The sequence below is a fragment of the Bactrocera oleae genome, chromosome 4, assembly GCF_042242935.1.
Source record: "Bactrocera oleae isolate idBacOlea1 chromosome 4, idBacOlea1, whole genome shotgun sequence".
Taxonomy (NCBI): Eukaryota; Metazoa; Arthropoda; class Insecta; order Diptera; family Tephritidae; genus Bactrocera; species Bactrocera oleae.
Window position 1 is genome coordinate 5,936,150 of NC_091538.1, and position 17,131 is coordinate 5,953,280.

The following is a 17,131-nucleotide window of genomic DNA, read 5'->3' on the forward strand; positions in this document are numbered from 1 at the left end:
TATGTGAGTGCGTGTGTGTGAAATTTGAACTGTATTTGCAAAGTAATTTCCACAGTTTATAGCAAAAAAAAATACCATTTTCTAATAATTTCACTTTTTAAGTTTTGACGCCTCAAAAGTTGATACAGTTAGAAAAAATCAGCTACAAAATGTCGCGTTTAAGTAAATCAAATTCGTCTAAAAAAGTGTCGCTTTTAAAGACTAAAAAGTTTATGTGATATTCGTATGCGTTCGAAAGTCATATTATAACAACAGCAACAAACAGCAAAATAAGCAATTATTTAGCGAAAAGGTCGTGCAGTAGAAACACTGTGTATACACTGCGGAATTTGTAGCAAAACGCTAAAGTCGACCCAACACTGTGTGGTAAGTTTTAAAAAAAGACTAGACGCTTTAAGAAAATTTTGCGAATTTTCTAAAAAAAAAATTTGTAAATTCCAAAAATTCAATTCTCATAAAAACATTAAAATTTTATAAAAACATAAAACTTTCAAAAAAAACATTAAAATTTTATAAAAACATTAAAATTTAATAAAAGCATTAAAATTTAATATGAAAAATCAATAAAATTATTTAAAATTAAAAAGTGCGTTTTTCGACTCAAAACAGAAAAGCTTGAAAATTTATTGAAAAACATTTTTTTTTAACAAAAAAATTGCAAAAAAGCCTGTTTGCAACTCTTTCAAGCATAAAAAATTGCAAAATTGCAAAAAACTTGAAAGATTACCTAAAAAATAAGCTAACGCCCTCTAAATTGCACCGTGCCCCCAACGACCCCAGACTTGCAGATCCATATACATTCCATAACTTTAAAGAAAGTATATAAGAGCCGCACTAGTGTAGCGCAGAGTAAACACTGCCAGACAAGAGAAACCAGCAAACTCAGCTACAGAGACAGCGGTACGTGGGCAGAAGCAGAAGAGGCAGCAGCAGCAGCAGCAGCATTAGTGGTGCTAGCAGCAGCAGAAGCAGTTCAAGTGCAAATATCAAGCGACGCGTTCCATAACCAAATAGACGCCTTAAAGTTGAAAGACACCAATTTTCGTCACTGCCTAATGGCAAGTTCGCTTAATAAAACGAGACACAGGCGCAGATTGACTGCGATCTCGTTTCTATCGAATATTTCATTAGATGGCACACATCGGGATACTAAATTTGGAACAACAATTGGCATTTGTGGCAACGCGGCTACAACGTACAACGCAACGGCAGCGGGATTACAAAGTTTCGCAACGACTGGCGGCGGTATCGGATACGGCGGCAGCGGCGGCGGCGGCGGCAAGCAACAGCAACATCAGCACCAACACTTCAACTACAACCGCAATAATCGACATCCACGGCAACAGCAGCAGCAGCAGCAACAACATCAGCATCAGCATCACCATCAACATCACTACTATACGCAACATCATACGAATGGCGCAGGCTGCAATGTGGGTAACGGCAACGCCGGCGGCGCTGGCATGCATGCCACTTCGGCCGCCATGTATCTCGCCAATTGCGATGATGCGCACATGGATCACATGGGTGGCGGCAGCGGTAGTTGTTGTGGTGCTGGTGAAGGCGGCGGCACTGGCAGCGATGGCTGTGCCGATAGTACCGGCAGCGCCGATGGTGATGGGCATTTTAGTGAAATTGAAAATATGGGTCAACACTTGATAAATGCACGGCCAGGCAACGCTTACAAGGGCGATAGTGGCATTAAAGCAGCAACAGCAACTGTCGCAGCCAGATCGACAGTCAAGCATATGGATAAATCCGCTGGTGACTACGACATCATCAGCGGCAGCGATGGTGGCAGCGGTGGCGTTGGTGTTGCAACTGTGACTGAGAAGCGCAATGTTAAGCGACCTACATCGAGTAGTCGGCAACAGTGCAATCATAATAGCAGGCAAACTTCTAAGCATGGCACAATGGGCATTGCCAGCAAGCAACAGTTGGCTGGCGGCAGTGGCGGTTCGGGCGCCGAGAGCGGCAGCGATTCGGATAGCGTCAAAATACCAATGAAACTTTCCAGTTTGGGTGCTGGCATACTAATGCCATTGCGTGAAAGGTGAGTGCAAATAAACTGTTATTACTTTACTCGGTATATCATATAGCCACACGTAAATCGTGTATGTGCGAATTATTGATAGTGCAAAACTTTTAAAAACTGTGTATGAAGTGTTATACAGAGCGTTGACTTGCCATAAATCGTTGTAAAATTGAATTTGTACCTTTCACTTTTCTAAATAACAAACAGAAAGTTCAGTTGCCGATTGAAAAATACATAATAGCATATATGTCGAGCCCCTGCGGTGAGAAACAAAAAATCGAGGTGAATTTTGAGCTCGGGTTGACTCGCGTAACTAGAGTTGTGCAATATCATTTTGAATATTTTAACCTCCACTTATTTAGACTAGAATCGTACATATCCAAATATTTTCTACTAGCAAAGAATCCCCGCTTAACACTAACGACCCCTTTACATGTCCAATGAAACTTACTCAACTATCTCACCATTCCCAATGTTCCAACACCGTTATTACTTAGCGATCCAAATCATTTCATTTAGATCATCGAAATAAAAGCTCTTCACCAAATAAAATTGGGGTAATTTCCGGTAACGTAGAACCAACTCTTTTCTTGGACCTACCGTTAGATGACCTCGTTGACAACTGACTTACCCTTGCTAAATACAGTGTTAGATAATCGTTACAACAGCAACAACATAAATATTTTGTTATTGAAAGACAAGTATTGGGTCTCAAGTCTCAAGAACTTCATAGAGATTCTTATTCGATGGTATATCCACAGCAAATTAATTACTTGAAGCAACGGGACCATATTCTATCTAAACCTACCGTAATCCATGTTCGTGTCTGCGAAACATAACTGATTTTCAGCAAGTAGTCACTTTTAAAATTGATTTTTTCTTTTAATGTAAAAAAATTAATTATAAAAAAAAATATAAAATTTATTTATACAAAATTACAAAAAAAAAAAAAAAATCTGAAAAAAATAAGAAAAAAATTTTAATGAAAAAAAAAATTTTATTAAAAAAATTAAATTTGAAAAGCTAAAAAATTTACTTTGAAAAATTACAAAATTCAATTTGAAAATTAAAAAAAAAAATGTTTAAATAAGTAATAATTTCGTATAAAACCGACGCACTTCACTTCACAATGAAATATTTCGAGAAATCATTCAAGCACTGCGTATAAGTGATAAGATAAGGAAGAGTCTGCCGTAAATTGATATAAATTATAAAGCTTTTTGAACAAATTTAACAAAATTGGCAGCAATTTCTGCTTTACAATTTCATTTGGCAAAACCACTTAAGCCTTAACTACCAAACAAAGACAGCAATCTCAAAATTTCCACTTGAATTGTATATTTGTTTGAGTGTAATGCGAGTATTACGTAAATAATTTGTGCTACCGTATTTTTTTTTCGGCGAAAAAGTTGACAATGCAGGCATGTGCCACTTGACGACACGGAAATTTGCGCTTACCTGCGTAAATATAACTGTATACCATATACATAAGTATGTATGTGTGCTTGAGGTAGAATTGATTGTATTAATCATATGATATTTATTTGTTATTGTTACAACAATCATTATTACTATATATTTGCAATAATTTGTTGGCTTAGCGTCGGCTACATTTTTTTCATGGTATGCGGTACTTTTATTATAAAATTCGTCATGTTTTACACATATTTACAAGTAAATTGTTTAAAAAAATTTTAATAAATTATGAAATTAGAGTGAATCGTCAAATGACCTTAAATGCTGACATAAATAGGCATGAGTGTGTCATAACTCTTAATAGTAGCCCTGCAAGAACAGTTCACTATTATGCAAAGTGCTGCCAATTAGTTGTTAATTTTAATTTCGCTGCGTTTTGAACTTTTTATACATGCATACTTGTATATATTACGATTTAAATTTTTAAAAAAATTTTAATACTAAAAATTTTAAAATATTTATATATATTTATACATATAGTATATAATTTTAAAAATAAATATTATAAAATTTAAAAATAAATAGACTTTTATGAATCATAAAAATTTTGGGTAGTGAAATTTTGTAGAACTTTAAAAATTAAATTAAATTAAATTAAAATTTTGGATAGTAAAATTTTGTAGAACTTTAAATTTTTAATGCATCAGAAATTACATTTTATAATATAAATTTTTTTTTTAAAAACAGGTTTTGTGTTTTTTCAAAGTTAAGTTTTGTATTTTTTTTTTTAAATAAATTTTGCAAATTTTCTAAAAATTAATCTGTAAATTTTTTAAAATCTTGCTAAAACAATTAATTATTATAAAATTAAAAAGAAGAATATTTTTATAAGCTCTAAAAATTTTGTACAATTAATTTTATAGAACATTTTAAATTACAAAGTTTCAATAAACTTTAAAAATAATATTTTTTCATTTTTTCAATTTCAATTTTGCGACTTTTAATTAATTTTTTTTTTTTAATTAGAAAAAAGATGAAAAATATAAAATAAATAAATTTACTTGAGTTTTAAAAATTAGGCATAATAAAATTTTATAAAAAATTTGTAATATTTAATTTTGTACAAAGTTCAAAAAATCATTTTTGCAAATTCTTAACAAATATATATATTTTGCACCTTTTTTTTAATAAAGTTTAGAAGTTTTCTTTTTTTAATAAAATTTGGTTTTTTTTTGAAATACATAAATTTTACAAATCTAAAAAAAAATTTTAACTTTTTTACAAACAAAATTTTCTCAAAGTTTTTAAAAATAGATTGCATAAAGTTTTTAAAATTATTGTAAATTTCTACAATAATTGCTCGCAATAATAAAGTATTTTCCACGCTTTAAAATTAATAATTGAGTGGAAATTTTTTTTTTGAAATAATTGTATATATTTTTTTAAGCAAGCATCGTCATAATCTAAAAACATATTCATAAATTCCTATAGGGTATATTTCCATATACTTAATACATTCAACTTGATATGTTATTCTGTTTATGCGGCGCCGTAAAAATTCACATGAATCATAATAGACGCCGCAACGCATGGTAGGCACGCGACAGAACGCCAGTAAAGCGTTTAGCTTACACGTATTTAAGTCGGCCGACTACTTACCGCTTGTGTATCTTAACTGTTTGTATATATGTATGTATGTTTGTGTGAAATTATAAGCAAAGATTCCGTCAATAAATGGGAAAATCATTTAACGCTTTCCATTTCCAACTGTTTACCTTTAATTGAAACTGCAATCTATTGAAATTGCATATTTTCTATTTTCTGCACACATGTGTGTGTATGTGTATGTATTTCTTAAAAAAGAAATTTTTAATTTTTTTTTTCGGTTTTCCTATTTGTTTATCCGTTCTTAAATAATGCACCACGTGTTTTGCAAATATATATTTAAGCATATGTGTACTTATTGATATGTATGTATGTGTGTATGTTATTTTATTTACATTCAACTCAAGCTAAATTTAGCTGCAAAATTTCGTTCAGAAATTTCATTCAACAAATTAAAAATAATGAGACATTTATTGTGACTTTAATTTGAATTAAAAATTTATTTCATTTGACAAATTTACATTATATACGATATGCGATGCGATATGTATGTAATATATAGTATTCATTATTATTTTATGATTTTTATTTTTTTGCAAATGCAAATCTTCGCAAAGTATTAATAAACGTAGAAAACAGTTATATGTTTTTTATTAGTAAAAGCTTAGAAAGCTCTCGCGCTGATTATTATCACTATATTGATTTATCATATAACAGCATCATAATCATGACACCTGATCAAATTTGACCCGTATTGACAAAAAATACATTTTCACTAATTTTAAATATTCAAATGGTAAATTAATGAAATGCATATGAAAATTGTTGCTATTACAAGCAAACCGCTTCTCAAGCATCCCACAGCAATATTTTTATACATATATCATATACTCCTTTTTGCAAAATTTGTACTTCCAACGATTCAACAGGCAAGCGCTTAATACAAATTGTAAGTTGCAAAACTCAGGCCACAACATTTTGAAGCTTATAGTAAAATAATTTCACATCAAACACAAAATAAACACAAGCTTTAAATTTGTATAGCATATTTTCAGGCGCAAAAGTTTTTAAAAAAAATAAATTTTATGCTTTTTTAAATCTAAAAAATCGAATATGTTATTTATATTAATTTTTGTAAAAATGTCAGTATAATAAACTGTCACTTAATTTCACATTTTAATAGCATAGCTGCAGGCGCAGCAGCTTTTTGTTCAATAAAATGTATGTTTTTTTTAATTTGTAAAAAATATTTTTTTTTTTTAAAATGTCAGTTTATTAAACCGGCTCATAATGTCACAGACATTGGCACTTTAGCATATCTTTAGGCGCAGCAGCTTTTGCTTTTGAAGTATAACATTTAAAATTTTCTTTAGTGTGTACAAATACAATTTGTTATATAAGCATCAATCCGTTGAGCTGCCAATTAGTTTCACATTTGTATAGCATACTTGCAGGCGCAGAACCAATATTTTAACATTTAATTGTATATTGCTTGCAAAATCCCAAAAAAAAATTTTTTTTTAATGGTACTCAATTTAAAATCAAGTCCGTTTTTGTTTATTTCGCCGAGAATTCACCAAATCAACACCAACAAACGCTTAAAATGTTTGCCAAAAAATATTTGCTATTCAAGTAAGAACTTTGGCACCGCCATAACCTTACGGCGTCAAGCGCTTTCATGACCATTGCAAAAATTGTAAATTTGTATGAATATTTCTTTTTTGTTCAGTGACGGCCAATGCACTGGCGCTTGACATTTTTTTTTGCACGGGATTTTGATTTGCAGCCAATTTTCACAGGCTATTTGGCGCGTACTTATAGCTAAATTCAAATAAGTGCCACATAGGTATTATACTAGTACTTAGTTAAATGGTTGCATATACACATATGTATGTATGTACATGGATGCTTATGTGAAAGTTTGAGGGTCTTTTAAACCTACTAAAATTTATTTTTATGTATAATATATATTTATATATTTTTTTATTTTGTTTCAAACGATTATTACATCAATGATTTAAAAAATAATACTCTTATTTTTTATTCTGATTATATGTTTTTTCTAATAAAATTTTTAAATTAAAAAAAAAAATTTTGTTTGTTTTTAAGAAATATTAAATAAAACAATTTGCAAACATATATTTTTTAAATTTCTGCTTTAAATAAATGAATGTATGTATATATTTTGCTTTAAATACATATATTTTGAACTTTTTAAAATATATACATACATTCATATGTATATATATTTTTTTAAATGTATTTTAAAAAATTTTTTTTTTTAATATACATTTTTTTCAATAATATATAAAAATTTTTGTTTTCTATTTTTTTTTAGTTCTTTGTCTTTTGTGTGAAACGCTTTATGGTATTTTGTTTTTTGGCTTTATATTTTTGTTTTTTTTTTGTTTTATATTTCTTTTTGGTTTTATATTTTTGTAATTTTTTTTGGTTTTATATTTTTGTATTTTTTTTTTGTATATTGTATTTTTTTTTTTTTGTATATTGTATTTTTTTTTTTGTTTTTTTTGTATATTGTATTTTTTTTATAACTTGTTTCGTGTATACAATTTTTTTTTTTTTATTTATTTCCATAAATATCTTTTATTTGATTTCTTTTTTACTTATTGTCTGTTCAGTTTTCATCACTATACTCAATCATCTAGCTGCCAAATCTGACCCATAACAATAACCAGCACTATTTATGTTCGGTCTTTGTACTCACTTTTAAAATGCCAGTTTATAAAAACTTTAAAAATAATTTCAGTAAATTTTTGCTTATTTCAAACATTTAAAAATTTTCTCTTATTTATTTGTATTTTATTACTGTCTATTATATCGTCGTTAATACCGTAATTCGCTTTAAAAAGAAGTGTGCGCGACGCGAGTTGGTATGTACATTGACTACAAGTGCTCGGTAGACCGTTAAACAAATAAAAAAGAGAACAGCAACAATACAAAACATTTGTCATAAATTTGCTTAATTGAATTATTTTATTCATGGCAATTTACTCGCCTGAGCACAATGTTTCGCACTCTAAATACTAAATTAGAAGCACAACTATACGCTAACAAATTTATTTCCAAGTCTCCGCAAGCTGGCACTTTTTAGCAGAATTATGTAGTATAGTATTAATATAAAGTAGTAATATATGTATGTATGTGCTGCTGTTTTGATGAAGTACGCTAAATTATTAAAAAATGTTAGTGTTTTATTTGGCTCGTTTATTTTTAGCTAATTGCGCTTAATATTGCACGTTCTTTTCGTGATTTATTACCCGTTAACTCGGTATGTTTGCAAATAAAATTTTTAAATATTTTTTTGACACGCAAAGCTGTAATCAATCAATGTCCGGCAATTTGAAAATTAAATTGGATTTTAATTTAACTGTTGCTCTTGGCTAAATAGTACTCTTAGCTTTAGTCAATTAATGTTTACCCTTTAGCTAATTCCTACAACCTATCCTTTCTGAATCTGAGGCCTTTCTATATTTATTTTACAGTCTACATATTTTTCCTTATAAATAAGTTAGATATAGATTTCTTATTATTTTTTTGAGCTACAAAAGTCGTGAGTTTATAGTGCTACGGCAGCCTAGCCTCTAGCAAACCTATGTTTTATACCAACTATATTCGTAAGGTTCATAAGTTTTCGGCAAAAGTTCGCAAAATTCTAACTCTTACAAAAGCTTGCTCTAATCAAACTATATCGATTGAAAAATATTACCCAAACACATCGGGGTTCTTCTGCTACTCATATAAAGCACACTAAGCTTCTTGCGCTACTGTATGCTCAGCCTAATTGCTTTAGTAAGTCTGGTGTTATATGCCGGAAAAGTTCCCAACCATCTCAAAAAATCGATGAGTTCTACAAATATAAGATGTTACATAACCTTCCCGATTTTTTTTTTGCTTCTTTTTTTCATCGCTTTCATTGCACCGTCTGAACTGGGTTTTGGGCTACCTGCCAATGGGTTAACAAATTTCTCAACCCATTCGTTTCGATTTTGTCTTATTGCCATTCACAGTCTACAGCGGCCAAAAATAAGTTGAGAACACAAAAAAAAAAAAAGAATGTAAGCGCTATTAAATGAGCACAGGCAAAAAGGTGTCGCTTATTTTTGCCACATTCACGAGCTGCAACATAAATAAACAGCAAATTACATTAGCATTACAACCTCGTAGCGCTGAGGCGGCGAGGGTCTTTAAACTTCCTTGAACTCGTCAGCCGCGCCAAGCCATGCACTGCACTGAAAACATGCAAGTATGCCAGACACCTAACTAGCTACCTCTCTCACGGCGTGCAGTCACAAAAACAACAATGAGACGCGCACTTTTCGCTGTTGCAACGCTGTCGAATGGAAAATTAACACTAAAAAAAATGCAAAATTCAAAAAGCTCTCATGCATTTTTCTAATGCTTACTGCACGCTCTTTCGTTGAAAACAGAGAGAGTGAGATACACTTTAGAGCGCGTAAATCTGCTGAGCACATAGTGCAGTTTTGTTGTTGCTTTTGCGACGCTGCAAAAGCACATTGCCGGCACGACTGCAGTTTCGTGATTTCTTATGCTTTTTGTTGCTGTAATTCTTTTAAAGTCTTATTGTTTTTGTAGTGTGGTAGGTCCAGGATTTCGCCGCTACTATTGCTAGTATTTCTAGAAAGCTCTATAGCGAAATTTCCACAACGGCTGCATAATATTGCCGTCGTACCGCCACACCTGCGCTCTCTCGCCTGCTCTCCAAATTTTCAATGGCTCGGCAGCTGGGAAACGTTGAACTCTTTAAAATACCTATACATATGTACGGTACATTTGAGCATTTGCGGCGAGTGACATTGATTTTCTTTTCGAGACATGAACAGAATACAATATAAACAAGAAAGTGGTATATTGTAACTAGCTGTAGGCTAGTTGATCACTGCCAAACCAAAGTGAATTTAACTCCTAGCTTAAGCTTAAAATTTAACCTTATAACTTTTCATAATTATTTTCTTAACAAAAAAGTCGATTGACATAGTTTTGCTCATGTTCTTATTCAATCCCTTTTTTTCTTCTGTAATTCTCAACTGGTTTACATAATAATGAAATTTGAATAAAAAACTCCTCCTCCTGATCATCACCGACGCCCTCCATCCTCAAATCCATAAAATCCACAAATTCTAAATAGTCGCTATAGTCCAAGTAGGCTCTAAGCGAAATTTATCAGCCACTAGGAACGATACCTGCTTAAAAAAACCAGGGTGCCAATTTTATAATGTTATATAAAGCAGGATTTTATTTTTCAAACTTACCCACCTTTTTTAATTTTATTTCAACAACTTTTTTTAATTGAAAGTAAATTTATAATATATATTATTGTAGAAGAAAAACCTTCCACAAGCCTCACAGCGTTATTTTTATCACGCTTTACCGTTAGGTATCAACGATATGCGCACGATCAAACAAATGAAGAAACAACAACATAAAATTTTTGACAGTTTTAAGCATTGTGATTGACTAACCCAACAACGAAGTGCACCACACCCTTCTACACGAGTTCACACCTGATCTGTAGTTTATAAAATACCGTTAAGTGCAATTATTATGCGAGTTGCATGCAATGCTTAGCAAACAGCTGCTCTAGTCTCGTAACCAAAACAACAAAAGTCAACTGTCATCAAAGCTAATAAAGACTACGGCCACGTCGACGTTGTCAATGCGAACCGACACGAGTATTTAGCAGAGCAAACGAGCGCCTAACCTAACGTTGTCATATATCGTTTTAGAAGTTGTCAGCAGCAGCTGTGACAATGTTGTTGACACCAACTTGCCATATACAATTGTTACATATTTATTTTGGCCGACTTAACCGAACATGACAAATTGATGGTTGTCGGCAGACGCAAATATTTGCTGTTAAATAGCTGAATAATTTCTATGGCTACGACAAGTCGTTTGAAATGGCGACGGGCAGAGTCTTGAGTTAAGTGTGTAAAACTGGCAAACATTGCTAACTAAGTTTATATAGTTGTGTGTGAGAGTTGTACAGATGCAGTTTAAAAAAATTCCATGAGCTGCATTCTGTCTTACTTGATTTTCGATTATTTGGAAGTTTGTGTGATTTTATGGTTTGAATTCACGTTCCGAATAATTAGTCTTCAAACATTTCCTAAAGCTTCCTTAACAAAATCAAAAGATTTACAAAGATTTTTGTACTTTTTTCATAACAATGCTGTCATCGTTTCTTAACAAACAATGGGATTTACGAAATGTTTCAAAGCTACGAATATAGGTTAAAGCACTGTCTCCTGAATAACTCTCAGACACTGTAGCGGATTTTGTATGCTGTGACAGAGTAAGAATAACAACAATAAATACATTAGACGGCTTTTATAGCCACAATAAAGATTTTTTTTTTTACATTTTTATCGCATGAGAGTTCCACTTAAAGTCTGTGGTTTTATATGTATTTCTCAAATTTTAGCCAAATAAATTCCATTATTTATGATTTATTTATAATTTTGACGGCCAAAAATATATTTATTAAAAAACAAATTTATAAATATACATAGTACAAGTATATATGCTTTTAGCTTGAATATAAAAAATATTCACGTTGACAATCAGCACGTTTTGCTTATATATATATTTTTATTTTTATTACTTGATATTTTTACGCTCGAGCGGGTTAGCTAGTGTTTTTGTATGGTGAATCGATGTATAATGTTTTTTTTTTTTTAAATTTAATTTTCGAAAATACATATATACATATGCACATACTTTTAAGCACATGAAATGCTTTGCAGTCTCTAATTAAATGAGTAATGCACCGACAATACTTTTCATTATTAATTAGCTGCTGTCTGCTGTAGCCCAGTCACTGCGAGTATTTTTTGTTTTCATTTAATTAATATTTTTTTAGGCATGCCACTCGATATTAATTTATATATTTTAATGCGTCAATAAGTATAAAATGCAGGAATATGGGGTTATGAGAAAAAAATATATGAAAAGTGTATGTAAAATTTATTTTGGGGAATATCCTATTTGGATTATTTATCTGAAGTTTTTTGTCAACCAAAATATTTGTTTTTAATTTGTTATTATTATTATTTTTATTATAATGCAAATTTGCTTTCGTAATTATTAAAAATATATTTATTTTTCGTAATTCTTTTTTTCAAAAATTATGAGCAATTTTAAAATTTTTAAACAAATTTTACTATAACAATATTTTCCTTAACCAAACCAAATTGGCAACGCTATTTTAATTTCGCGCGAAATAATGGTCAGAACAAAGTCAAACAGGTGCATAATTTAGCGGCATATTTACAACTACATTAATATGCATAAACAAACTGAAAAATAAAAGTGAATTTATGTATATGATAAAATTAACAAAACGGAAAGTGGAACAAATATTGGCACAGAGAAAATGCAATTTATGCAAATTTTGTTTGAAAATCATATATAAAAAAAATAAAAAACGAGAATAAAAAAAATAAAAATTATAAAATTAAAATAAAATAAAAAATTTTAAAATTAAAATAGAATAAAAAAAAATAAAAAATTTAAAAAAAAAATAAAAATAAAAAATTTAAAAAAAAATAAAAATTAAAAAAAAAATATAAAAAAAAATAATAATAATAAATAAAAATTAAAATAGTTTAACAATACAATAACTGCACTTTAGCATAATCACATACAATTTTTAATATTTCAACATTTTTAGTTCTTATTTTTGAAAGCTTTTTTCACAAAAATATTTGTTATAGTTCAATATGTAAGAAAATAAAAATAAATATTTGAAACAAAAGTGTAACAGCACTTGGAATATTTTGAAAGAATAACATACAATTTCTTACACTTGATTTAAGAAATATCACGGTTTCATCTTTATGTTTCTTAAAATATATTTTAAAAAAATTTTAATTATTGTTTTTTTATTAATTTATTCATTTCTAATTTATAAATAATTTTTGCGTACTTTTTTATTTATGATTTTTTATATATATTAGTAAACTTTTTATTTGTTTTTATATTTCTAATTTCTATTAAAAATAGTTTGTGTATTTTTTTATTAACATTTTTTTTTTAAATTATATTTTTGTTTAAAATTTTTTTTTATTTATATATTTTTTTTATATTATATATATTTTTTATATTATATATTTTTTTTATATTATATATATTTTTTTATATTTTGTATTTTATATTTGTATTATATATTTAATTCTTTTTTATTATGTTTTTTTATACTTTTAAAATTTTCTTTTTTCCTATTAAATTTTGTTTTAAATTTTTTTTTTGTGTGAAATTTTTTTTAATTAAATTTTTTTTTTCTATATTTTGTATTAATTTTTTTTTTTTTCAATCACTTACATACATACATATATCAATTGATCATTTTTAAACTTACATATCTCCGCTTCGAATCTACACTTTCATTGTTTAGCTTAATTGTCACATCTCGACTTTGTTTACGAAACTCAATTTAAATTCCCACAGTATTCATATTTGCCGTTGGGCCATTTCGTGCCAGCCAAAGCGGCGTCGCCACAGTAGAGGAAGTTTTTATTATTTTGAGTTTGTTTTGAAATTTCAGTCAAAATGTCGACTAAAGCACATTCCGTTGCAATAATAATATTTTGAGCAAAACAAAAAAAAATAGTAACAACAATTATTTATTGCAACACAATACCGGTGAATAATAACTTAAAAAAGCAAATAACAAAAAAATTAGCAATCCTTGAAGTAATTTATATGAATAGTAAATGATGATGTGTTATCTCGAAATGTAGCAGCTTGTATACTTGATATACTTGTACTTGTGAAATTTCGGTAATAATCGAAATTAAAAAATTGTTTAATATTACGTTTCTAAAATTTAAAATTGTACAATTTTACAATTTACATTTTTTAAATATTTAAATTAAAATTTTAGTAATAAAAAAATAAAACTTAAAAATATTATTAAATCATTTTTAAAATTCGATAATTACCAAAATTTCACAAGAGATTTTTTTAGATTTTTAAAATTTTACAATTTAAAATTTTTTTGATTTTTTTAATTTTACCTTGAAAAATTTGAATTGTGTACTATTTAATGTTATTAAAAATTTTAAATTATAATTTGTTTTTTAATTGTGTAATATTTAAAATTTTATTTGTTTTTTTTTATATTTAAAATATTTTCAATTCTAAAATTCAAATTTTCTGAATTTTAAAATTCAAATTTTTTAAATTCTAAAATTCAAATTTTGTTTAGTCTAACATTTTTACTTTTTTTTTGGATCCTAAAATTTCATTTTTTTGTCCAAAAATTTAATTTTTTTAATCCTAAGATTTAATGTTTTTTATATTTTTCAAATATTTGTACGCCTCTCACATTTCAGTTCTCAGCTTTTCGTGGCAGCTTCCTCAATATTTTTATTTAACAATTATATTGTTGTTCTGCCACAAAGTTGCTTACTACATAACCATGCGTTATTGTTGTTTTCGTAATTTGATGTGGCATTTATAATACAAAATAAGCTGAAATCCCAACAACAAATCAAAACAAAAACAAGCTACTTTCAGGCTTCATTCATAATTGACTTGCGCATAACTTTTGATTCTTCCAAGAAATTGCGGAATTGACGCACAACCGCAGCGCTGAAAAGAATGCCGTGACCGGCAGAAGTACGTAAACAAAGTTTGCCATTTTTTAAATTTTCTTTTTTTGTTTTCTATGGATTCAACTGTTTGTTTATTTCTACGGCACCTCGCTTAAGTCTTTCTTCATTCTTATGCGCACATCAATTTTGTTACATATTTTTGTTTTGCAGTGTAGTATTTCAAAAGGAAGTCTTTCAACAGTGTACACATAGGTACAAAGACACAAATTGTTGGCGACTCTAAATCACTCGCTGGCTTTCGTGTGAAATTGCGTCATAATTTTATATAATACGTACGAACTTAGAAAGATCGTGTGGCATAAAAAATAGTAATAAAAAGACCGGCTTTACCGGCATTTTAATGCTAATATTTTTTACACTTAATTTTATGATTCTCTTTTTGTGTTGTTTTCGTAATTTCTGCAAAACAGCAACACCTGAAAGTTATTATGATTTCTTTTGTACCGAGTCGCACCTGGAATTAAAATTTTTGTTATGCAAAATTCTTAATATGCATCAACCCTTCTGCAGGCGCTATTTTGATTGTTTTACTGCTTTACAAAATATAACTTCAAAATGTTCAAGGTTAACGCGTTTTTTAGGCTTCATGCGCCCATGCGCACTGCATTCGAACTTGACCGAGACCTTGAAGAGGCGTGCCATCTTAGGCTTTGCTATGCTTTGAGGAACATAATACTAAGTGGTTGCCACATGGTTGGCACACAAAATGCTACTAAATACGCCTAAAAGTACGCTAAAGGGTTGCTTGGCAATCAGTACGCCGGGTTTTCGCGCTTACGTTCGACATATAACTGCTGCTTCGTGAGTTTAACCGCTTTCACGAAGTATAGTTTACACTACCGGGTGTTGAAATATTTCTAAAAACGGGTTTGGTTATGTTTTTTAATTCCAAAAACTATAACAACACTTTGTATTTAATTTTCCGCATTTTTTCTAAGACTCAGTTGATGTTTCGTTACGAGTTATTTTTTTAATAAATTATACAAAACTCTCAAAAAACAAAAATATTAATAATATCTTTGTGTGGAAAAAAATACTATTGAATGAGCGTCAGTAAAGCTTTCGTCCAAGACCTTAAAGGGGCTGGAAAAAATACTCTATAAAAAATCAGAAAAATACTTGAAAAAATTCAAAAAATACTCAAAATTTTTTTTTAAGTCCTATAATGATTGAAAAGGCTACAGCTGATTACCCGCGAAATTTCGTGCTAATATCTCGAAAGCTTCAGATGTTTCAGACATTTTAGCGCCAGTTAGAGTTTACCTAGTAATTCAGTAAAATGCATTTGGTTTAAATTCCTTGTATGGAACACTACGCAACAATAATATTTTTGGAAAACTTTAAGAATTTTCGTTTCAATTGAGCCATATTTCTTGTTTATAACACTAAAATTAGCGAAGTTATGAGTATTCGAAAAAAACATAGAAATTTTATTTAGTAAAAATATTTGCCGTTTTTTCAATTTATTTCTTTGTAGGTTCAAACCGAAAGTTTGATAAATCTAAACAGATTTGTCTCTTCATTATTTATAATTAGGAATTTACAATAGTTTACGTTAGCTTATTACTATATAAATGATAGTTTTTTAAACGATCTCATTTAATTTTTGATAAATTTTAATTTTAATTTTAAATAAATTTTTTCTATATTTTCAATTTTTCTTATATTAAGCTTGCTCTTCAAAAAACATCAATCTGGTTACGCTCTTGCAACTGCACCTAATTTTTGAAAACTTTGACGTCACATACATAAATCTGTTTACACATTTTTTTAATACTCGTTAAACATTTTCAATGTCAGGGCTTCCTGCTGCCACAGCCACAAACAAGTTGCCGCTGCAATGCTTGCTGCAGACTTGATTCTAGCTTTTATTACGTCTTTTGCGCAGACATATTAATTTTGTTTGCTTTTTCGATTTATTATATGCATTTTATTTATGTTTTTTCTGCATTACTTTGGTGTGCTGGCATGTAGGCATATTTCTTTCATACCTTCCACCACTTTTGTATGATACTTGAAAAGTGGGTAACCTTGAAATGCAGCCACCACTGCGGTGTGCTGCCTGAAACTTGAGCACATACCTTCTGAGGTCTTGTTTTTTCTTCTTTTCTTCCTTTTAATAAATTGTTGCATCCACTGCATAGGCATTTGCCAATCCTTGTAGTCTTCGTTGTTTTGTTCACCGCACTCACTGCGTGTCCTCACTTTGCTATTGCGTCGTATTTATAGAATTCCAAAGCGTATACACATACTTTTGTCCCACTTAATTTATGGCTTGAAGCAGGCAAGCACATAATAAATGTTCGCAGGAAGAAGTGTGTGTCAATTGCAGGTGCAGGTTTTTGCAATGATGAAATAATTTTTAGTTGCTTTTTACTTGAAAGATACGTATACAAATATAAAGCGTTTTCCGACTTTT

The 17,131-nt window shown here is 29.5% G+C and overlaps 1 protein-coding gene across 2 annotated transcripts in view; it reads left to right on the top strand.

Annotated features, from left to right (window-relative positions):
* The first annotated feature begins 502 nt into the window (after positions 1-502).
* LOC106626909 (CDK5 and ABL1 enzyme substrate 1) overlaps positions 503-17,131 on the top strand; it is a 46,435-nt gene continuing 29,806 nt past the window's right edge. Inside the window, exon 1 of one of the 2 annotated variants that reach the window (XM_070108515.1) lies at positions 503-2,053. In XM_070108515.1, coding sequence (XP_069964616.1) covers positions 1,056-2,053 — 998 coding nt within the window. In that variant the 5' untranslated portion in view covers positions 503-1,055. The remainder of the gene's footprint in view (positions 2,054-17,131) is intronic. The other variant, XM_070108516.1, reaches the window with a different exon arrangement.